Genomic DNA, 22,853 nt, shown 5'->3' with positions numbered 1-22,853 from the left:
TAAAACTATTCATTTGACAGCTGAGAAAATATAAAACCACTGTGCTGGCTAACCTTTGGGCTCTGTCAGAGAGACAGACACATCTGTCCTAATTAGCATTGCACCTGAAAAACAAACCACTGGGTTACGTATATGGTGATATTTGCTTGACTCAAGTATGATTTCCAAATCACTGTCTTCTGGAATCCCGCAAATGGCAAATTGATAAAAGAAAGCTTACTGAATGTAGATTCTTTCAGAGGGCTTGAACTGGAGCTGCTGGAGTTATCCGAAATGTCCAATTCGTCATCTAGCTCTGAATATATATCTGCACATGAATTAAAAACAATAGAAACGCAAATGGGTCTTGAAATGGGAAGGAGTCCAGAATGCATTCATGCTTACACACTGCCACTAGCAGTACCTTTCTCAGTATTTTCCAGGTTGAAGTTATCATCTGACAGGATTTCGTCACAGGCCCTGTCTTCGTCTTTACCATAGGAGGCCTGGAAGCCTTCGGGGGGCAGGTCTGCACTTTCTGAAAGTTCACTTTTCAGGCTGGCTGCCCCACTGCTGCTGCTACTCAAGCTTGCCTTCTCAAAGGTCTCCTGGAAAGAGAAATTCAGTTTTTCATAGCCTCTTTCTCCATCCTTCCTTCTATAGGACCTAAATCTTGTTAGAACGTATATTAACTGCTTCAAATATCAATATAAATGTTTGATGCAGAAGAAGCATCAGTAGTTCCACCTACACACCTGGTTCACAATCTGTTCGGTCCATAAATACAGAAAGATGCAAGTCTATAAGCTACATTGGATCAAAAAGGAGGGAGGTGGCAAGAGTGCTCAGTAGAAAAGGCCCATACAACCCAGTACAGGTGGCGGGGGGTGGGGGCAAATTTACTTCTAAGAAATAGACTACATCAATTTAGGAGAAATTTCTCTTCTTTAAGTTTTTTCAAAAATATTTGCTATCAAATCCTCTCAGTACCATAGCAAATAAGCAAAGCTTATTCTCTTCAAAACTCCAGGAAAATTAGTAGCAGACAAAGCCAGGCCATGGAGAGTGAGTGGCAAGGTCTTCCAAAAAAAGAAGGGCTACAGAGAACAGAACTTACAAACCACTTGGGACTCTACACTACTGCCTGGCTTGAACACTCCCTGTAGAACCAGCCACAGTATCCTCCTGAATCCTCCAAAACAGATGGATGCATTTCCATTATGATAGCACTACAAAGTCATCAATCTGGTTGTGCAGTTCCACATTTCCCTCAATAATAGTATTAGAAAATGCAAAAATTATGTCTCAAGGGTCAATAAAAATAAATTAATTAATGCCACTAATGCCGGAAGTTTTTGTTTTCCTAACAAAAAGACCGTGTGGAAGGAATGACTATGAATCAGTAAAAAATACCACTTGTTTCTTTACCCAAGCAACTCTAAAACCTAAGACGTTCATTGTGTGGGACTATTTGCAGCAAGTGTGAAGAGCCTTCTTAGGCTGTGGGGCTAAACAGCGCTGACAAAGCAAAGCTACAGAACAGGTAGACAAAAAGACAAAGAAAGGCCATGATGGAGGAAAGGATAACAGGCAGAGAGTGTGAGAAGAAAGAAAAAGGTGCATTTATTGAAGGGGAAAGAATTCCCTCTATGAATTGCATACAAGATGATTTACTCGCAAATTACCTAGCACTTCTTGACTAAAAGGCCCCAATGATGCCCATTTGAGAGACAGACTTATTTTATTTCAGATGTATGTGCTTTTTATTTTTTTCCTACAGTTAAAATGACACAGCTTCAAGGCACAGGTTTCTAAAAACTCCGTAATAATAGAATTTGCAGATGAAGTAAACCTAAGTTCTTAGGGATAACTAGAGTCAGAAGTAAACCTCTAAAAGCTTTCATATGTTTATGTTCTGTACGTAAGATGAAAAGATTTAAAAAATATTAAAAACATTTGTGCATTGCAAACTGTCTGATCAATTGCTGTTTAAACTTTCGTTTCCCTGAGATTCTTTTCAGTGATTCTTCAAAGTTTCACCAAGCTCCTTGTTTTCTTGAAGTTAATTTGCAGGTGAAGGAGTATTTTAACTTTGATTTTCCATAATTAGTACATCAAATGTTCAAATGTGGTTTTATGACTTTGAGGTGCTAATTTCTGCTTCTGAGGTCCACCCTGGTTGGCTAACTTACAACCTGAGATGGGAAATGCTTTGGCCACTCTCCGGCAAAAGATATGTGCTACTCAGAAATTTTTCCAATGCCTAAGGCTAGTATGGGGCCTTTAAGGCCAGCCTCAGCTCTGCTACACTCAACCCCTGATACCAAATCCAGGAGCTCTTTCTAAGGCTCAAAACTTTATTGCAAAACCAACTCAACTTCTTCCATGCCTTCCTCTTTTCTTGGTCCCAAACCACAAAACCCTTCTTCCTCTAACTATCCTCCACTGAAGTCATTAGAAATTTGCATAGAAATAAAAACCCAATTCAAGGCCTTTTCCTTTTTATGACCTTTTTTATTTGAAGTAAATCATCTTCTACCCTATCTTGAAGACCACAACGGGCATCTGCAACCTTTTAAGGGCTTTACACCCAAGATATGTCAATGTTACCAAGGCTAAAAAAGATGAAGGAGAATTTTTGAATTGAGAAAAGTTTTTATTCTGTCGATGCAATTAAGACACTGGAATTCAAATATCTCTAAAACTAGCAAAACTTTAACAAAGGCTTCATTTCTCTTAAGAACAGTCATGGATAAAACATCAGAGGAAAACATTTTTCTTTGAACATATGAAGAGTCAGGAGAAGCTGGAGTCCCCGCTGAAAAAGGCAATTCGAGACTTAAGGAGGCTGGACTTGCAACCAAAACCCAAGAACCAGTCGGGTCATAAATCAATAGTCACTTGTAACTGCCAAAATTTCATCCATGGGTAATAGACTGTTTGCATAAATTCTGATAAAGGGAAATTTACAATCTGAGAGAGATGCTTTTTCAGACTCTGTATGCATAAAAATATGATAATATAGAATGGATAGTTTTGATTTAAAATTTGTATTTCTAGACAGGGCGTGGTCGCTCACGCTTGTAATCCCAGGACTTTGGGAGGCCCAGGCAGGCAGATCACGAGGTCAGGAGATCAAGACTATCCTGGCTAACATGGTGAAACCCTGTCTCCACTAAAAAATACAAAAAAAATTAGCCGGGCATGGTGGTGGGCACCTGTAGTCCCAGCTACTCGGGAGGCTGAAGCAGGAGAATGGAGTGAACCCAGGAGGCAGAGCTTGCAGTGAGCTGAGATTGTGCCACCGCACTCCCACCTGGGTGACAGATAAAGACTCCATCTAAAAAAAAATAAAAATAAAAATAAATTATTTTTCTATAACAATCCCTTGCAGCAGTTTTTTCTTCAAAAAAATTGATATAATTTTTGACCTTGCCATAAACCATATGCCACACATTTTCCCTACTATGATTTCTGGAGTTTTTCATTGTGAGTATTTGAGTATCCATCTCTTTATAAAATTGTTCCTTGAAGAACTAGGGGCACTTTAGTCCCTTTTACATCCTTTAGTGCTTTGCACAATGCCTTACACATTGCAAAGGCTCAATAAATAGTTGAGCCATTAAGTTGTCCTCAGAAGACACATCCAGCAAGTACATTAAGCTATTAAAGGGATTTAGGCAAGAAAAAAGATAAAGCTTTTGGGGACAGAATTTGGCTGCTATCGTCTTTTTCACTTTCTAATTACTAAGATTTTTCAAGGAGTAGGAGAGGGAGTTAACTAGATATTTTCGGCATCTGCATGCATCTGTCCTAGGAATGGACAGGCACATTCTGGATATCAATACGGCAGCAAGGAGAATACAATGCAAATCAGACAATAAAATTATCACTGATATGGAAATCAGCACCATGACAGAAGATGCTTCCTGTCACCACGCTAGTATAGGCACAATTATGTTTAGCTCGATTTTGCGCATTATAATGTAATATTTTTATGTGTGCAGCAGATCATAATACATTTTCAGTGGAATAGCAATTCGAACAGTAACAGACTGACATTACCCAAATTAACTGCTACAGTAGGAAAATTAAGGGCATCTATTTTATTAAAATCAGTGCAATTTTTAAAATTGCCAGAATGTTAGTTTTAGAAGGAGAGAGAGAAAGAAAATCAAGAAATAAATGTAAAGGATAACACCAGTTACATCCTATAGATGCTTTACTTTAGAACTAAAAAATGCACTATTTCTTTGTGTTCTGAAATGTTCATATTCTATTAGGTATATTTTTACCCAGTTTTGTTAATAAACTGTACCCTTAAATATCTCCATTTAGTGCTACCAGGTGCTTGAAATTCATCCAGCTGAGGTAATCTTTTATCAGTGGCACACCGCCTTCTATACTTTTCATGGATGATTGCACAAAGAAAATTCAAACTAGGAGACAGGCCATTGACTGCATACTACTGTAAATAAACTTAGTCCCTACATTTTAAGGTATATTTTTAAAAATCAGCCAGCATGGTCAGATGATTAAGGAACCTTGTGGACTAGACCACAGCTGAGTGAAATGTTCACTTTAGTGGTGAGATAGGAACCTTTTCTCCAGGCCTCCCTATGGAAGACTTGGCTTTGCCACATCAGAGAGGTGGGCTGATAAAATAAGCCTGGTCTCCACTCCCAACTCAGTGGTAGAGGGAAATCTTTCAATCTTTGATCCTGAAAGTTAGTTTTGTTTACTTTTTAGAAGTAAAGTCTCATTATGTTGCCCAGGCTGGTCTCGAACTTCTGGGTTTAAGGGATCATCCTGCCTAGGTCTTCAGAGTAGCTGGAAATACAGAGGCACAGCACTGTGTCCAGCTTTCCCAAAATGGTTTGGACGATAACATCGTCTATTTTCATCAAGGAATCTTGAAGAATTTCCCTTCCCCCATTCTCCATATACAGTTAAGAGAGCAATAGTTAAACCAGAAAAACTGGTGTTTTGGGACCCTAAAAATAACTGATTTATATGGATTATATAATAAAGAAAATACGCTTTTTAGGTTGGATCTTATTTATTTTGAACTTCTTAAATGTTTATACAAAACTAAAAATGTTACTGTCATGACATAATTATCTCATTATTATGATACTATCTTAATTAGAACTTCTTAAAAGCACTATTACATATTAATGAATTAGGGAATTAAATAAATTAATTAAATAAATTAGGGAATAAATTGGTCATTACAATTCATTGTAAAAATCCAGTATCAAATTTATTATGGCTAAAAATGTTTCACTGTTTTCCCATAACTAACCTAGTACCATATCAGAAATGAAAGGATTTTCTATCACTTTTAACTCAAATACAGGTTTTCTACTACAATACTATACTTTGTTAGTTATAATACTAACAAAGAGGAGAAGAAAAGCAATGTCATAATCTGAAATTATCGTATGTTAAGAATACAGAAGATCTGGTCCATCACAATACTGACCACCATGTTTTTCTAAGACGGCAGACTGACATGCCAATAGAACTAAATGTATATACGAATATATTCAAAAGCATTACAAACGAGGCCAGAATCAGGTAATTCTACTTAACATTTAAAAGAAACAATGGGGGCTGGGAGTGGTGGTTCACACTTGTAACCCTAGCACTTCAGGAGGCTGAGGCAGACAGATCATTTGAGATCAGGAGTTTGAGACCAGTCTGGCCAACAAGGTGAAACCTGGTCTCTACTAAAAATGCAAAAATGTGCCAGACATGGTGGCAGGCACCTGTAATCTCAGGTACTCGGGAGGCTGAGGCATGAGAATTGCTTAAACCTGGAAGGCGGAGGTTGCAGTGAGCTGAGATCGCAGTGAGCTGAGATCATACTACTGCATTCCAGCCTGGGCAATAGAGCAAGACTGTGTCTCAAGAAGAAAAAAAAAAAAGGCCGGGCGCAGTGGCTCATCACGCCTACAATCCTGAACTTTGGGAGGCCGAGGTGGGTGGATCACAAGGTCAGGAGATTGAGACTATCCTGGCTAACACGGTGAAACCCCATCTCTACTAAAAACACAAAAAAATTAGCTGGGCGTGGTGGCGGGCGCCTGTAGTCCCAGCTACTCGGGAGGCTGAGGCAGGAGAATGTCGTGAACCCGGGAGGTGGAGCTTGCAGTGAGCTGAGATCGCGCCACTGCACTCCAGCCTGGGTGACAGAGTGAGACTCCTTCTCAAAAAAAGAAAGAAGAAAAAAAGGAAGAAACAATGGGCCAGGCATGGTGGCTCATGCCTGTAATCCCAGCACTTTGGGAGGCCAAAAGTGGACCGATTATTTGAGGTCAGGAGTTTGAGACCAGCCTGGCCAAATGGTGAAACCCAGTCTCTACTAAAAATATAAAAATTAGACAGGCATGGTGGTGGGTGCCTGTAATCTCAGCTATTCAGGAGGCTGAAGCAGGAGAACTGCTTGAACCTGGGAGGTGGAGGTTGCAGTGAGCCAAGATCACTCCATCCTGGGTGACACAGTGAGACTGTGTCTCAAAAAAAAAAAAAAAAAAAAGAAAGAAAGAAAAGAAAAGAAAGAAAAAGGGAAGGGAAGGGAAGGGAAGGGGAAGGGGAAAGGGAATAGGAAGGGGAAGGGGAAGAGGAGAAACAATGTACAGAGAGCAATCAAGTGGGCGGGTTTTAAGAAATGTTTTGTTTCTCAAAAAAAAAAAAAAAAAGCCATTGAAATTTACCAATGCTTAAGGAATTAAAGAGTATGGAATTAGACATTAGTGGTTATCAACAGGAATGAAACGCACAATTAGAACCTCATTGACTGTTTCATTTTTAACAGCTACATAAGGAAAGGTCTAGTTCTTGTTAAACTGCACATTTTGCACATGTTGTCAAAATTCCAAACTGATTAATTGCCAGTAGAGAAAAGAATTAAAAGTCAAGAAAAAGAGTCAACATTGTCTTCACTGTCTTTTGCTTGGCCCACTGCAATCTCTTTTATTTATTTATTTATTTTTGAAACAGAGTCTCACTCTGTTGCCCAGGCTGGAGTGCAGTGGCGCCATCTCCGCTTACTGCAAGCTCCGCCTCCCAGGTTCAGGCCATTCTCCTGCCTCAGCCTCCCGAGCAGCTGGGACTACAGGCGCCCGCCACCATGCCCGGCTAGTTTTTTGTATTTTTAGTAGAGACGGGGTTTCACCGTGTTAGCCAGGATGGTCTCAATCTCCCGACCTCATGATCCGCCCGCCTCCCAAAGTGCTTCATTCTTGGCTCTCAGTGGTTTGTTCCCACTCAGCAGCCAGCTATATCATTTTAAAGCCTAGTGGTGCCCCCTTGGCTTGCTCGGAACTCACATCACTCAGGTGCATGCCAGGGAATATAGCACTTGCATCTCCAACTGTCTCTCCCTGCTTCACTGTACTCTGGATACACAGGCCTCCTTGCTGTTCCCTGAGCTTGGCAGGCTCACTCCCACCTCAGGATCTTTGGGCATGCTGCTCTTTCTGCTACCAATGCTGACCCTTTAATGTACAGCTGACCCTTGAACAACATAGGGGTGAGGGACACCAATCCCCCATGCAGTCAAAAATCTATGTTTAACTTTTAACTTTCCAAAAACTGCTGACTAGAAGCATTACCGATAACAAACAGTTAATACAATTGGTATGTCATATGGTAAATATAGTTTCTCTTTGTTGTGATTTTCTTATTAACTTTTTTTTTTTTTTTTTTGAGACAGAGCCTTGCTCTGTCGCCCAGGCTGGAGTGCAGTGGCACAAACTCGACTCACTGCAAGCTCCGCCTCCCGGATTCATGCCATTCTCTGGCCTCAGCCTCCCGAGCAGCTGGGACTACAGGTGCCCGCCATCACGCCTGGCTAAATTTTTTTTTTTTTTTTTTTTTTTTAGTAGAGACAGGGTTTCATCGTGTTAGCCAGGATGGTCTCGATCTCCTAACCTCATGATCCGTCCGCCTCGGCCTCCCAAAGTGCTGGGATTATAGGCGTAAGCCACCACATCCAGCCTCTCAATAACATTTTCTTTTCCCCAGTTTATTATTAAGAAAATCACAAAGAAGAGAAACTATATTTACTATTCATTAAGTGGAAGTGGATCATCATAAAGGTCTTCATCTTTGTCATCTTCACATTGAGTAGGCTGAAGACAAGGAAAAGGAAAAGGAGGGGTTGGTTTTGCTGTCTCAGGAGTGGCAAAGGCAGAAGAAAATTCATGTATAAGTGGATTCATGCAGTTCAAACCCACGCTGTTTAAAGGTCAACTGTATTCAGGTCCCTGCCCAAATGTCATGTAATTATAAAGCCCTTCACTGACATCACTATTAAAGAGCTTCTGCACAGCAAAAGAAACTACCATTAGAGTGAACAGGCAACCTATAGAATGGGAGAAAATTTTTGCAATCTACTCATCTGACAAAGGGCTAACATCCAGAACCTACAAAGAACTCAAACAAATTTACAAGAAAAAAACACCCCCATCAAAAAGTGGGCAAAGGATATGAACAGACACTTCTCAAAAGAAGACATTTATGCAGCCAACAGACACATGAAAAAATGCTCATCATCACTCGCCATCAGAGAAATGCAAATCAAAACCACAATGAGAGACCATCTCACACCAGTTAGCATGGCGATCATTAAAAAGTCAGGAAACAACAGGTGCTGGAGAGGATGTGGAGAAATAGGAACACTTTTACACTGCTGGTGGGACTGTAAACTAGTTCAACCATTGTGGAAGACAGTGTGGCAATTCCTCAAGGATCTAGAACTAGAAACATCATTTGACCCAGCCGTCCCACTACTGGGTATATACCCAAAGGATTATAAATCATGCTGCTATAAAGACACATGCACACGTATGTTTATTGCGGCACTATTCACAATAGCAAAGACTTGGAACCAACCCAAATGCCCATCAATCATAGACTGGATTAAGAAAATGTGGCTCATATACACCATGGAATACTATGCAGCCATCAAAAAGGATGAGTTCATGTCCTTTGTAGGACATGGATGAAGCTGGAAACCATCATTCTCAGCAAACTATTGCAAGGACAGAAAACCAAACACCATATGTTCTCACTCATATGTGGGAATTGAACAATGAGAACACTTGTACACAGGAAGGGGAACATCACACACCAGGGCCTGTCTTGGTGTGGGGGGACCGGGGAGGTATAGAATTAGGAGATGTACCTAATGTAAATGATGAGTTACTGGGTGCAGCACACCAACACGGCACATGTATACACATGTAACAAACCTGCACATTGTACACATGTACCCTAGAACTTAAAGTATAATAATAATTTTTAAAAAGCCTGTCTCCCTGTGTCTACGATCACTTTTTATTACTTTGCCTTCTTTTATTTTTGTTCATGGCACTTAAATATAGTTTTATTTATCTATTATTTGTCTTCCCTCACTATGAAGGAGGGAGTCTGTGGCTAGGAGAATACTAGAATAGGTCCCAGGAAAGAATAAATGCTTAATAAATTTTGTTGAATAAGTAAAATAAAAGACTGATTTTTAAAAAATGTTGCCAAGATTCTCCATGTTAAAACAAAGGGTAAAAATAAAAATTGCAGGTACGATTTTTTGAAGAAATTGACAAACTTATTCTAAAATTAATAAGGAAATACAACAGACCTAGAATACCCAAATCAAATTTGACAAAGAACAACAAAGTTGGAGGACTTACAGGGCTTGTTTTGAGACTTATTAAAAAGCTACAGTATCAAAAGATACAGAGTCTCAGTTAGACAGGAGGATAAGTTCAAGAGATCTATTGTACAGCAAGATGACTATACTTAATAACAACATATTGTATTCTTGAAAAATACTGAGACTGGATTTTAAGTGTTCTCACCACAAAAATGATACTATGTGTGGCAATGCATATGTTAATTAACTCAGTTGAGCCAGTCCACAATGTATATATATTCAAAACATCATGTTGTATACAATAGATATAATTTTTTGCCAATTAAAATTAAAATAAAACATTTTTTAAAAGCTACAATAATCAAAATGGTGTGGTATTGGTCTAAGAAGAGACATATAATCCATGGAACAGAATAGAGTTCAGAAATAGATCTGCAAGAAAGAGGAACGCTTGCACACTGTTTATTGGAATGTAAATTAGTACAGCCACTATAATGAATAGTATGGAGATTCCTTTAAAAACTAAAAATAGAAATACCATATGATCCAACAATCTCACTGCTAGGTATTTATCCACAAAAAAATAAATCCACAAGAAAATAAATCAGTATGTTGAAGAGATATCTGCATGCTCATTTTTATTATAGCACTATTTACAATGGCCAAGATTTGGAATCAACCTAAGTACCCATCAACAAATGAATTGATAAAGAAATGGGAAATTTTTCAGTCATAAAAAAGAATGAACTCATTTTCAACAACATGGATGGAACTGAAGGACATTATGTTAAATGAAATAAGCCAGGCACAGAAAAAGAAATACAAAATGTTCCTACTTATACGTGGGAGCTAAAAAATATCAAGTTTATGGAGATAGAGAGTGGAATAATGATTATCACAGGTTGGGAAGAGGAGAGGAGAGGGGGGATGAAAAAGGAACGGTTGCGTACAAAAATACAGTAAGATAAAAGGAATAAGATTTAGTGTTTGGTAGCAAAATAGGGTGGCTATAGCTAACGATAATTTATTGTATATTTTAAAATAACTAAATGAATGCAATTGGAATGTTTCTAACATAAAGAAATGATAAATGTTGGAGGTAGTTGATACCCTAATTACCCTGATTTGATCGTTAAACATTTTATACTTGTATCAAAATTTCACATGTACATCATAAATATGTACAACTATTATGTATCCATAATAACTAAAACTTTAAAATTTAAAAAATCTATAAACAAAAAAAGAAAAAGGTAAATAGATCTACATATATATTGTCAGGCAATTTTCAATAAAGATGCTTAGCAAAATCAATGGTAAAAGACCACACATTTAAATAAGTGATGCTGGAAAAACTGGATACCCAAATGTACACCAAAAAAGTCAATCTCCTCACTATTCTATACATAAAATTAAATCAAATGGGATCATGGGTCTAAAACATTTACAAAAACATAAACAATCCTATTTTTGCAACTTTGGGGTAGGCAACAATTTCATCAAAAAGAGACAAAAAGCACTGGCCACCACAGACAATTACATGAATAAGTCTTTATCAAAATAAAAATTTTCTGTTCATCCAAAAAATTCCATTAATAAAAAAAAAACAGGCAAGCCATAGACTATACAAAATGTTTGCAATACATACGTTTGACAATAGGCTCATTATCTGGCATATATAAAGAACTCCTACAAATCAACAAAAACAGACAAGTAATCCAATAAAATCACAGGCAAAATACTTGAACAGATATTTAACACATACACACACACAAAGATATATAAATAGCTAAAAATCAAACATAAATGTGCTCAACATCATTGATCATCAGGAAAATGCAAACTAAAACCAGAAAGAAGTATCATTACACCGCAAAGGCTAAAATTGAAAAGACTGACAGTACCAAATATTGGCAAGGATGTAGAACGCCTGGAACTCTCATATACTGCTTCCGAAAGTGTTAAAGAGTACAATTTTGAAGAACTATTTGGTACTTTCTTTAACAGTTAAACATACAGCTACCTATAACCCTGAAATTCTATTTCTAGGTCTTTCAGAGAAAAAAGTTATAAACATTTTTGTATAGGTCTTTTTGTAAATATGTTTTCAACAGTCTTATGAAACTCCAAATCTGGAGAAAACATAAGTGTTCATCACAGGAGGATAGATAAACAAATTATGGTGTAGTCATATAATTTAACACTGCCTAGCAATATGAACAAATTACTAATACATACCACATGGGTGAATCTCATAGATATTTTGTCATGGAAAAAAAGCCAGCCACTAAAGAGCACATGTGTTTGATTTAAATGAAGTCCAACAACAGGCAAAAGTAATTTATAGTGACAGTAATCACCAGTCTTCCTGCTGGGGCAGAGAACTGTACAGAAAGAGGCTTAAGGGAATATTCTGAGGTGAGATAAATGTTCTGACTCTTTTTTGGGGTGGAGGTTATACATGTGCCAAAAGCCATTGAACTAGGCACTTAAAGATGTGTACATTTTACTACATGTAAATTATATGTCAATAAAAAAGAGAATTGTAGTGTGGATGTGAGAATTGTGTCTGTATTTGTGAGGAAGCCTATAAGGCATTGCTTTATTTTCATATAACATAATAAGCATAGAACATTTCCAAATCAAGTCATGATTTTTCCTGATATTTCTCTTCCTACATCATTACTTGCAGCATTTTCACAGCCTTGGGGGAAATTCAGTCAACAATTAACCAGACAATAAAAGCAAAGATGTTCACAAAAATATTGTCCTTTAAAAACACATCATTTTCTACATGGCTTAATTTAATCTCCTAGCAGAGGATTGCAGACACATGCCTTTAGTGGTGTGCTCAGCAATTGTAAATGACATATGGTATAATAAAAATAAAGCAACCCAGATAAATAAATAGCACATTTTTTATTTGTATTAAAAAATGAGAATCTAAATGCTTACATATCTGCTCAATTCTTATATGCTCAACTTTAAAGACATCTGAGAATTTATGAAAAATATCAGTATCTGTCAATGTCTGCTAAAAATCATAGATTATATCAGAAAACTACAATAAGAATTTTGTAACAAAGAAGTGCAGTTATGAATGGTTTGTGAATGTAAAAAATAATCTGTGCTAATAATTGCTCTACCAGCCTGGTCCTCCAAAGTAGATAGAATTGAAGATGACACTTATGTCTGCCGTATTTTGACTCTCTGGCAATATCAAATTATCATAGGAATCTTTTTTTAGATCCACCAAAAGCTTAGAGAAAATTTCTAGGACTCCTTACATGAGCATTTACTTATTGTCATAAGCATGAAACGATTTACCAAGATCGGACGTGTTTTTTTGGAAAATAGTTTGGGTAGGAATGTGGAGGATGGCTAAGGGAGGGAGATGATCCCCGATAATCTGGATGGAACTGATTTAATCAGGTGGCAGTTCTCCAAAGTGGAGCTGAGGCATCTCTGAGATGAGGAAGGGATTCAGCCTGTGGACAACAGCTTCAGCCCATGACCACGATTTCCAGCCTGCTCCTCCTGCCAACCATCCCTGTGGATTTTGCACTTGCCTCATCAGTCCCCACAATCATGTAAGCCAGTTCCTTGCGATAAATATCTGAATGTGTATCTACTGGCTGGTTCTGTTTCACACATTTGTGCAGGACTGTCATGTGTATGACATACCAGCATCCCTGGCTGCTAACAGTGATAAACAACAATTGTACCACCCCACCCCCAGTACACACATTCCTTAAGGGCCCCTAGTAGACAGCGCAGAGGTGATACACTGACTGAATCACTTGTTAGAGGTAAGGAAAAAACTAGAGACAAGAAAGTTGGATCTTGCAATGATCCAATGCAAGATAATGAGAATGAGAACTGAAAGGATAAGATGGATTTGTCAGACATTTCAAAGACAGAATTAGTAGAGCTTGCTAACAAAATGAATAAAGGATTTTAGAGAGAGTGAATTGAAGATGTCAAGATTACAATTAAGGTGATATGAGGAGAAAGAACATGACCGATCAAGGAAGGAGAATCCATTCACTGTGGACTTGCTGAGCGTAAGTACCTGTTAGACATGCAGGTAAATGTTGGGTTCAAAATACAGGTCTGGCACATGGAGAGACTGAGATCAGATAGGCAGCTTTGGTGCTCTCTAGCAAATGGGTGTGGAAATTATGTTGTGAAACACATCCCAACATATCTTGCCTCTGCAGAAAATTTTGTGCACTTCTCCAGAGCTCTTTTCTTCTACGATTAAGACCAGTTTATGAGGCTGAGATTTATAGACCCAGGAGAAGATAGGGGAAAAGAATACCTGGAGAAAAAGAAGGATGTAATAGATGCAAGGGTAGCTTCTGGCAGAAAGGTGGGAACTGGAAATTTCTTATGGAGCTCAAAATAAGAGCCTGCCAGAAGGAAGAGAAAATGAAAGAGCAAGTGCAAGCCTCCTTGTTTTTCCTTCTCACATCCACTCCAGCAAATGTGAACCTTGGGCTTAGAGTTGGGATGTTGATGGAGATACACAGATGGTTTGAGGGGGAAGCTGGGGTGCAGACAGAAAAGGCTGAGAGCTTCGAAGAAGCTTCATGATCATCATAACACTATATACATAAGGTCCATGAGAGTAAAGTCCTTGTCTGTTTTGCTCACTGTGGTATGCTTTGTACACATAGTGCCTGACACCTATTAGGCACTCAGTAAATACTTGTTGAATGAATAATTGAGTTGTAGGCATCTGGGAAAGAAGAACAGAAAAGGATGAAGAAGGCACTGGAGCTGATGGGGCTGAGATAGGGTCGCCTAGTGCCGGTGAGTTCCCCATGGGCTGTGTGTGGTGTGGATGGGAATCCAAAGCCCCCATGTGTCTTGTGCCAATGTAGGAGACAGCTCTGGGGCTGGCAGGTGAGTTCACTTGGCCATCACGGCACTGAGGGCCACAGAGCAGGCTGTTTAAAATAAGAATGCCAAGAAAGTCACAATCAAGCCTCAGAGGATGAAAAACAGTAACCCCAAGGTGGGAGTTGAGGCATCATGGGTAATTCCTTGGGTTTAAACCATGATGATTAAAGAGGCCATGAGTTACAGATGCCATAAACATTTAATAAGGACAGAGGTCAGCATCCCAAAATCACAGGGTTCATGTTATCTAAGTTCAGCAGGGGCCAATAGAAGAAGACCAGAGCCCCTGCCCCTCTCCCATCAACATGGGGATGCTTAAGCTCTCTCCTCTACTCTGCTGCCATCTTTGGAAGAGGATATGGAGAAGAGAACCCTCGGGATAGTAAAGAAACCTTTATACCAAAAGAGACTGATATAATTGATCCTGACTATTACCACCATTTTCTGCTACCAGCATAAACAGGGGTTCAAAACAAAATGACACATAATTATAGAAAATAATGTTCCCATCTTGTACACCAATTTTTATCTCAATTCATATGAAATGAAATACCATGGGACTAGACAGAAACCAAGGGAAGCGCAAGAGAGGCAGAACATTTAAAGTTAAAAGGCCAGGGTTGGAAGAGAAAATGAGGAAGAGTATTCAAAGAGAGAAGACAGAAACCAGGACAGAGGAGAGTAATGGAAAACACTCAGGGGTAAAAAACATTAAAAAGCAGGTAAGTACAATAAGAAATAATTAGCCCCTAGTGAGGTGGAGCTGGCAGTGAGCCAAGATTGTGCCACTGCACTCCAGCCTGGGCGACAGAGCAAGACTCTGTCTCAAAAAACAAAAAAAGAAAAAAGAAAAAGAAAAAAGAAATAATTAGCCCGCAGTTTGGCAACTTGGTTGTTAGGTATTTTGGAGAAATTCAAAGTTTTAGTCCACATTACCCACAGGATTTAATTCAAACAGCTTAATGACGTATTCACAAACACCCATCATCTAGCTCCAGCCTACTTCCCCAGGCTTTTCAGACTACACATATAAAAATACGCATTATAAATCAGCAGAACCAACTTTCGGTCCTGGGGCTGTCCCTAACTATCTGGATGACCTTAGACAACTCTTTTAACTTCTCCTGGTTTCCCTTTCTTTGTGCAATCAAAACATAAAACAATTCCATTTCTAAGTTTGATTCTTAGTATGAAGTGAGCGAGCTGGAGTTTCTGCACCACTTACTTTTTTTTTTTTTTTTTTTTTGAGTCGGAGTCTCACTCTGTCACCCAGGCTGGAGTGCAGTGGCACCATCTCAGCTCACTGCAAGCTCCGCCTCCCGGGTTCACGCCATTCTCCTGCCTCAGCCTCCCGAGTAGCTGGGACTACAGGTGCCCGCCACCACGCCCGGCTAATTTTTTGTATTTTCAGTAGAGACGGGATTTCACCATGTTAGCCAGGATGGTCTCAATCTCCTGACCTCGTGATCCACTCGCCTTGGCCTCCCAAAGTGCTGGGATTACAGGCATGAGCCACTGCGCCCGGCCTGCACTTACGTTATTCTTTTCCATCCAGGAGTGACTTCCTTATCTAGTTGTCAAGACCCTATCTTCGTTTGGCTCTGAGAGCCTCCCTAGGCTTCATTTATTCATTTCCCTCTCTTATCTCATTTATTTACCCAAACTGTTTGGAATCATTAGAAAATTCCTCCTGCATATGCACATCTATCTTGTCTTTCCAAGTAGATTATCAGCTACTTCATGACTGGGGTCATTGTTTATAATTTTTTATAAACTTCACTGTACCAAGCGTAATGCTTACATTCAGAAGACATCCAACAAATCATTGTTCTTTCAGTATTAGTTATATACCACAGGCAGTTTCAATCTTTCTCTCTTTGTGTTATAGATGTGAAAGCAGTTCTCCAAACTGAACAAACTTACTAAACTAGTAAAAAGAAATCATCATTCAGTCTTTAAATAGGGGTGGTGAAGATAAACTTCCTGTCAAATATCACTGGAAAAGAAGCTGTGATACCCGCAAGCCTCGCACTGAGAGCATGCTTCTCTCGTGATTTCTCTTCAGTCTCCCTGGAATACTCAATTCTGCTCCATTTCTGCATGTACAAATATGCTTTTTTCACCCATTTAAGTATTAGTCTAGAGGTGTATCTACAAACTCCCAATAATTCTAATGGAACTGAGGTTTCCCATTGATTCTCCAGGTTTTGTCAGGCTGAATTTCTTTAATACACATTATTGTATTTGTTGGAAAAGATATAAGCAGTAGACTCTTCAGAAATGTCTTTAATTGATTTTTCTGCCTGGGATATAAGATCTATAGGGTAATGATTCTCAGTGTTCACTACACTGTGAACAGTGACAAAACATGAATCACGATTTTCACTATTACAATGCCACAGTACCCTCTACATGACAATACCCTTCTAATTATTGCACATTTAAGTTAAAATTTTACTTCCTTTTGCTCTGCGTAATTCTTATCATTCTCAACTCTATGCTCTCCTTATGATCTCTTATTTTAAGTTATAAGAATCAGAAAACATTCTTCAAAAGGAAAGGTTTGCTTCACTTTCGTAGTGGGCAAACCACAGTACACAGAGTGAACATTTTAGTGAAGACTTCTCTGTCCTTCTAAAATATATATTAGTACTTACCTGCACTAGACCATTATAAAAATTGCCATAATTAAGAATAGACTAAAACATGAAAGTAAATAGAATACTTCCGCATGAAATAGAAGCCTTTAATGTTTCTTATCGTTTGCTTACTCACTAATTTGCAAATTTCAGTAATTCACAATGGATCTCCTTATTGATGCTGGGAATTCATAAAGTTCTACTGAACCCACTAATTTCTCTTTCCCTTGACTATAATTTATCATTGGATTGTGTAACTGCATTATTGATATTAACTGCTCTGGGAGAACATTCCACTATATCTGAAATGAGATAATCATAATACTCCTTAAGAAAAAAGAGTCATAAAATTTTACACTTATAGTTTTTCTGCAGCAGTGGTACAGATGTAAGTTTTTTAAAAATAATAATTGGTCCCCAGTGAGAAAAATGCCAATTAACTGCATACTGTCTTTTGATGAAATGCAATCTTACTTCCTTCTTGCTTCTTGAATAAAGCTGCATTTTTCCTTTTAGTTAACATTTGCTTAACCTTGAAATGAAAATATATTTGTAGACTTAAAATAGTGCAAAAGGAGAAAGTATTGTATGACTGTTTAAAGCAGGAATATAAACTTTGCTTTGAAGTAAAGCATTTCTCTATGGTCCATAAAAACCTGAATGCTCAATGAGGACACTGAGGCTGGCTAGCAGCAGGTGCTAATAAATATGCATTAACTGTATGCCTGACATATGGATTTAATGTAGAGACTCCTTGGACAAGATGGCACTAGATTAACAAGTTCCATCAACAAACTATTCTAACAAAAGCAATGCTCGTTTTATATAATTGATGCTATCTTACAATTTAAGCCACTTTTAAAGTCATACAGTATATTCAAACACATTAACTCATTTATCCTAGTACCTTCTGAGGTGGATAATATCTTCCACCCCTTAATTTACAGATGAGTATACGACCTCTGGAACATTAAAATCCCTCCCTTGGCTTCAGAGCTCTCCCTTTATTTTACCTGGCGATGGCCTGAGAGCTAGATTTCTACAGCTAAAATGACTTTGCAAATACACATGGAAATATTGATAGAGGAAATTATATGCTATCTGGGATTTACCTCAGAATAATCTGGGGAAGACAGGAAGCAGGTGGGAATACAGATGATACAGGATTAGCCCTGAATAGCTAACTGTTGAAGCTGGGATGGGTACAGGAAGCAATCTTTGCATTTATAAACGTTTGAAATTTTCCATAATAAAGAATTTTTTAAGCTGAGAAGTACCAATAAATAGATAAGTAATGGTCCTTCTCAAGGTGTTTTGCTAAAGATAACAGACTTTCTGCTGTTACATTGTAAACTAATGCCACTCAGCCCCACATCAGCCACATGAATCTAATATGAAATGACTCTTTCACATACAACTGGAAATTAGCTAAGTAGCTCGGTAGTGCAGAACTTAATAACAGAAGGCCCCAAATATCTAAGATATATAGAAATAGCTAAATCTCTTGCATTTTAGTCTACTAGGAATAATCTAGTTAGAATGCAACATGACATACATAGAATGATGTGTTTCTCATTGTTGCCTAGTTATTAGGAAGTCAGGTAGTAAAATAAAAAGCAAAGTGAGCTCTAACTCCCTGTCTGAGATTTTACTGTGTTCAGTAAGGGCTATAACTCCAAGTTATATGCTCCTTTACATAAACGTATAACTTAAATAATCATCATGGAATGTTCTGCAAAATTACAGCTAGGCTCAGCATTTAAGGCAATGAAGATGAAAGAGTTTCCTTCCCAAATGAAAACTACATTAAATCTTCAACTTCTGGATTCCAAATACCTTAAGACAAACCCACTAAACAGTAGTACTTTCCTTATTTTCAGAAAGGAGTTCACTGGAAACACTGTTATTCAAGAAATCAGAACTGCCTCTTTGAGACCAAGTTCTTACATAATTTTCCCAGCTTAGATGGAGTAGGTCCTTAGGATCCTGGGAAGGAATTTAATGACCAGGTACCCTAAGAAACAGTTTTATGATCCAATGGCCTTGGGCCCACCCCTGAGACAGAAAAAAAAAAATGGATGAAAAGCCCCTTACCAGGTCACCACTGGGTGGAGGCCCAAAGCACGAGCAAACAACAGAACATTGATCGTGATTGCAAAAAAGACACAGAAGAAAGAAAATAAGAGACAGCAACAAGAGCATCACTGGCACTGTCACTTGCACATGTGGACATTTGTAGCTTTGGCATCTCTTTTCCAAGCAATGTTCAGAAATATACTTAAATATCAAAATAATCTAAAGGTTCTTGGCAAGAAAAATAAAAAGCATATTCTGATTTGAAGCATGGCAACATTATTAATACCACAAATGGCAACGAAAGAAATTGCAAAGACCAATATGAAAAATTTTAAAGGCAAATGTTATTTCCTTCTCTGAATTAACTCACAACATTTTCATCTATATTCCCAAAAGTTGCAGTCAGACTGCTGAAGAAATTAAATATAAGCATTCACTGCTAATTTTACAAAGTTTGTAACTTAAACTTCACTAAGAGAACTTTGTGATATCTCTGATTTTTGCAAAATACAATAAATCATGGGTTCATTCTTAGGAAGGTCAGTTATATTTAATTATTTTATGTATAAGATACAGAAATGGATATAAATATGTAACTATAATACTTAAATATTGCATGTAACTATTTTTCTAACTTTCGATGAATGTTCCTTAAAACAAGCATGAACAACTTCAGTCAGAGCATTAGAGTGCATCATGAACAGATTAAAATATTTGCACTTACGTGAGATAGAAGAGCCAGCTCATGGTGACATGTGACGGCGTTCCGGTTGGCTTCCATAAAATACCTTTGTGTGCGTCTTCGTTCCCGTTCTAGCTTCTTCTCCAAGGACAACTGGGATGTAGATAAGTTGTCTAAATATTTCATCATGACATCTGATATCATCGAACTGACTTGTACAATATCTGGACGAGCTTCTGCATCAGGAGTGAGGCACCTAAGATAACATTAGATAATTATAACTTTCTGGTCAATGTTGGGAGCAGGCCACAGAGTGTAAAGGATCAAGGTTAAACTCCACTGTGTCCCCTCTATGGTATTTTCACCTAAGATAACCTGGGGTAAGATGGATATCAAGCACAGCTTTGAGTCCAAGACTTCTCAAAAGGCATTTGGAAAGCTAAGGAAGGAAAAGGAGGCAGCACTATTCTCTTTGCACTTGGGCTGGAAGGTAAGGGTTCCAGGCTGAGCATGAAGATGCTCTTTGGGTCTCAGGATGGGCAGATGGGATCATCTTCTCCTGCACGGGTTGGCTGCTTTCTGAAATCACTGCTAACTCACTGGCAGATGGAAAAAAAAAAAAAAAAAAAAAAAAAAAAAAAAAAGCCCAGTATCTAAGCCTTTCATTAGTGCAGATATTCAAATTCTTAGACTGCAGATGTTTAAACTGCTTCAAGGTAATATTAGCAGCTGAATTATCAGCTGAGCTTTTTTAAAAATCAAAAAAAAAAAAAGCAACATAAGCTAGTTTTATAAATTATATAGCTACATATTATGGCACATGGGAATGGAAATGACCTTTGTTCTCCTAGCATATAGTCATCTCCTTGCCTAAGGTTACTCTCCTGGTCCTGTATTTGCCATTATTGGAAAAGGCACCAAAAAGAAGATGCAGTTTAGCATCATAACTCAGCATGCAGGCTCTGGATCATTTTGCTGGGGTTTAAAACCTCATTTACCATTTATTAGGTCAGATCCTGGGCAAGTTACATAGCTTCTAAGTCTCAGGTAGCCCACCTGTAAAATGAGATGATTATAGTATCTACCTCATTAAACTGGTATGGTGTTTGAATGAGGTCATTTCTGTGAAGGGCACACACATTGTAAAATTTCAATAAATTGAGAAGAAAATCCACACTTGTATGTATCCTCCATCCCTTCCTACATTTAACAAACACCAAGTCCTGTGACTTCTACCTTCTAAATATTTCTTGAATCCACATCCTTCCCCTGTTATCCCACAGCTATTTGGATATTACATCACTTACTTGGACTACTGAAGGAGTCTCCTAAATAACATACTCATTTCTCATCTACCTCTGGTCTGTACTGTAAACTGCTAACCAGGATAATATTCCTAAATCTGACAACATTATTTCTCTACTCAAAATTCTTCAATAGTTCTCATGGTCCAATAGGATAAAATTAAAATTCCCAGAATGCTACACAAGGTCTCTCTTGAACTGGCTATTACCTTCCTCCACTCTTTCCCCTCCTCCAGCAACACATCCAATGTGACTACCTGCACTTCCCCAAATAGCACCTGTCCTATACCCCCATTTGTTTGCTTATTTTATTCCATATGCTTGATTTTTTTTTCTTTTTCCAATGGTATCTTATCTTTCCCAGCCATCATCTGTTATATACTTGCCAAAATCCCACTCTTTTTCCAGGCTCCATTAGGAATACTTTTGGACTGCCCTCAGACAGATATCCTGAGCCCCTTTTGTACATTCTTTTTGCACCATTTGCACTTAAGTACTTAAAACTATTGTAATTATTTTATTATAATGGTCTGTTTCACCACTACACTGGAAACTTCTTCAGAAGAGGGACATGCGTCCTCTTCACTATGATCTCCCAGCACATACAATGGAATCTGAGTCCTGATAGCTATTCAGTAAATGAATGAATCAATCAATGAATAAATCCACAAACAAACTCAGCCTAACATCTAAAAGTTTACCTACCTATAACCCAAAATATTTGGCCATAGACTTTTGGATTCCCAGGAACACTTCCTACCAGAAGTTCCAGGATAGCCTCGTTGCTCTGAAATGACTCCCTGCTTAGGTATTTCAGAGAAATTCTTAAAAGCAACTGAATCAGAGTAATAATACATGCTAAAGATGGTCTACCAATTATTCTGTAAACAAATAAGCATAAGATCTGGTCCTAGAAAAAACTGGGGATGTTCTCACCTCATCTACTTTGTCCCCACTCCACTCTGAGAGGCCAGATGGAAAGAATTAGAAGGATACCTTGTTCAATTACATTCATGTCATGTTTTAAGATATAAAGAATTTAAAGGGGTGAAAAATATAAAGATCCATTTGTCCTTGGAGCTAGCTGAAAGTATTAACTTTGTTAGTCCTCATGACTGCTTCTGAAGCAAAGCATCAGGCAGCTTATGCAACCAGGCACAGAGAAAGAAAAATAAAGCAATTGTTTTAATAGAATATTTTATGCATAAAAGGATAAGTTCTTCCTTTTTAAAAAGTAAACAGACAATATTCTCTTAATAGTATACTGGTAGGTAAAAATAGTAATCCTGGTACTGAGCAGAACAACAACAAAAAATAGTTATTTTCTGCCCCAAACTCCTCAGGGTTGCTAAGTTATTCTCCCAATTTGAAGGCCTGCTAGGAAAGACAAGTTTCAATAACAAATGTACTTGTACACCACATGAGCAAACAGGAAAAAAGAAAGATACTGCACATTAGAAATGCAAACTGTGTGAGCTCTACTTGACAAGGATGTGAAAAATAATGAGAAGATAGTAAAATAGAGGAAAGAAGATATATATGATTAGAAACAATATATTGTTTAGGAATGATTATAATAAACATTTCTGTCAAGAGCTATCTTCTAT

The 22,853-nt window shown here is 38.0% G+C and overlaps 1 protein-coding gene across 9 annotated transcripts in view; it reads right to left on the bottom strand.

Moving 5' to 3' along the window:
• Positions 1 to 22,853, bottom strand: part of NEK10 (NIMA related kinase 10) — a 271,626-nt gene that overhangs the window by 68,154 nt on the left and 180,619 nt on the right. For all 9 annotated transcript variants that reach the window (XM_065539836.2, XM_065539837.2, XM_065539838.2 and 6 more), the window contains 3 exons: positions 19,985 to 20,198; positions 404 to 587; positions 221 to 307 (listed from right to left, as the gene is read on the bottom strand). In XM_065539836.2, the coding sequence (XP_065395908.1) occupies positions 221 to 307; positions 404 to 587; positions 19,985 to 20,198 (485 nt within the window). The remainder of the gene's footprint in view (positions 1 to 220; positions 308 to 403; positions 588 to 19,984; positions 20,199 to 22,853) is intronic.

The sequence above is a fragment of the Macaca fascicularis genome, chromosome 2 (assembly GCF_037993035.2).
Source record: "Macaca fascicularis isolate 582-1 chromosome 2, T2T-MFA8v1.1".
NCBI classification, from domain to species: Eukaryota; Metazoa; Chordata; class Mammalia; order Primates; family Cercopithecidae; genus Macaca; species Macaca fascicularis.
Note: the sequence above shows the minus strand (reverse complement) of the source record. Positions and strands in the feature narration are given on the sequence as shown.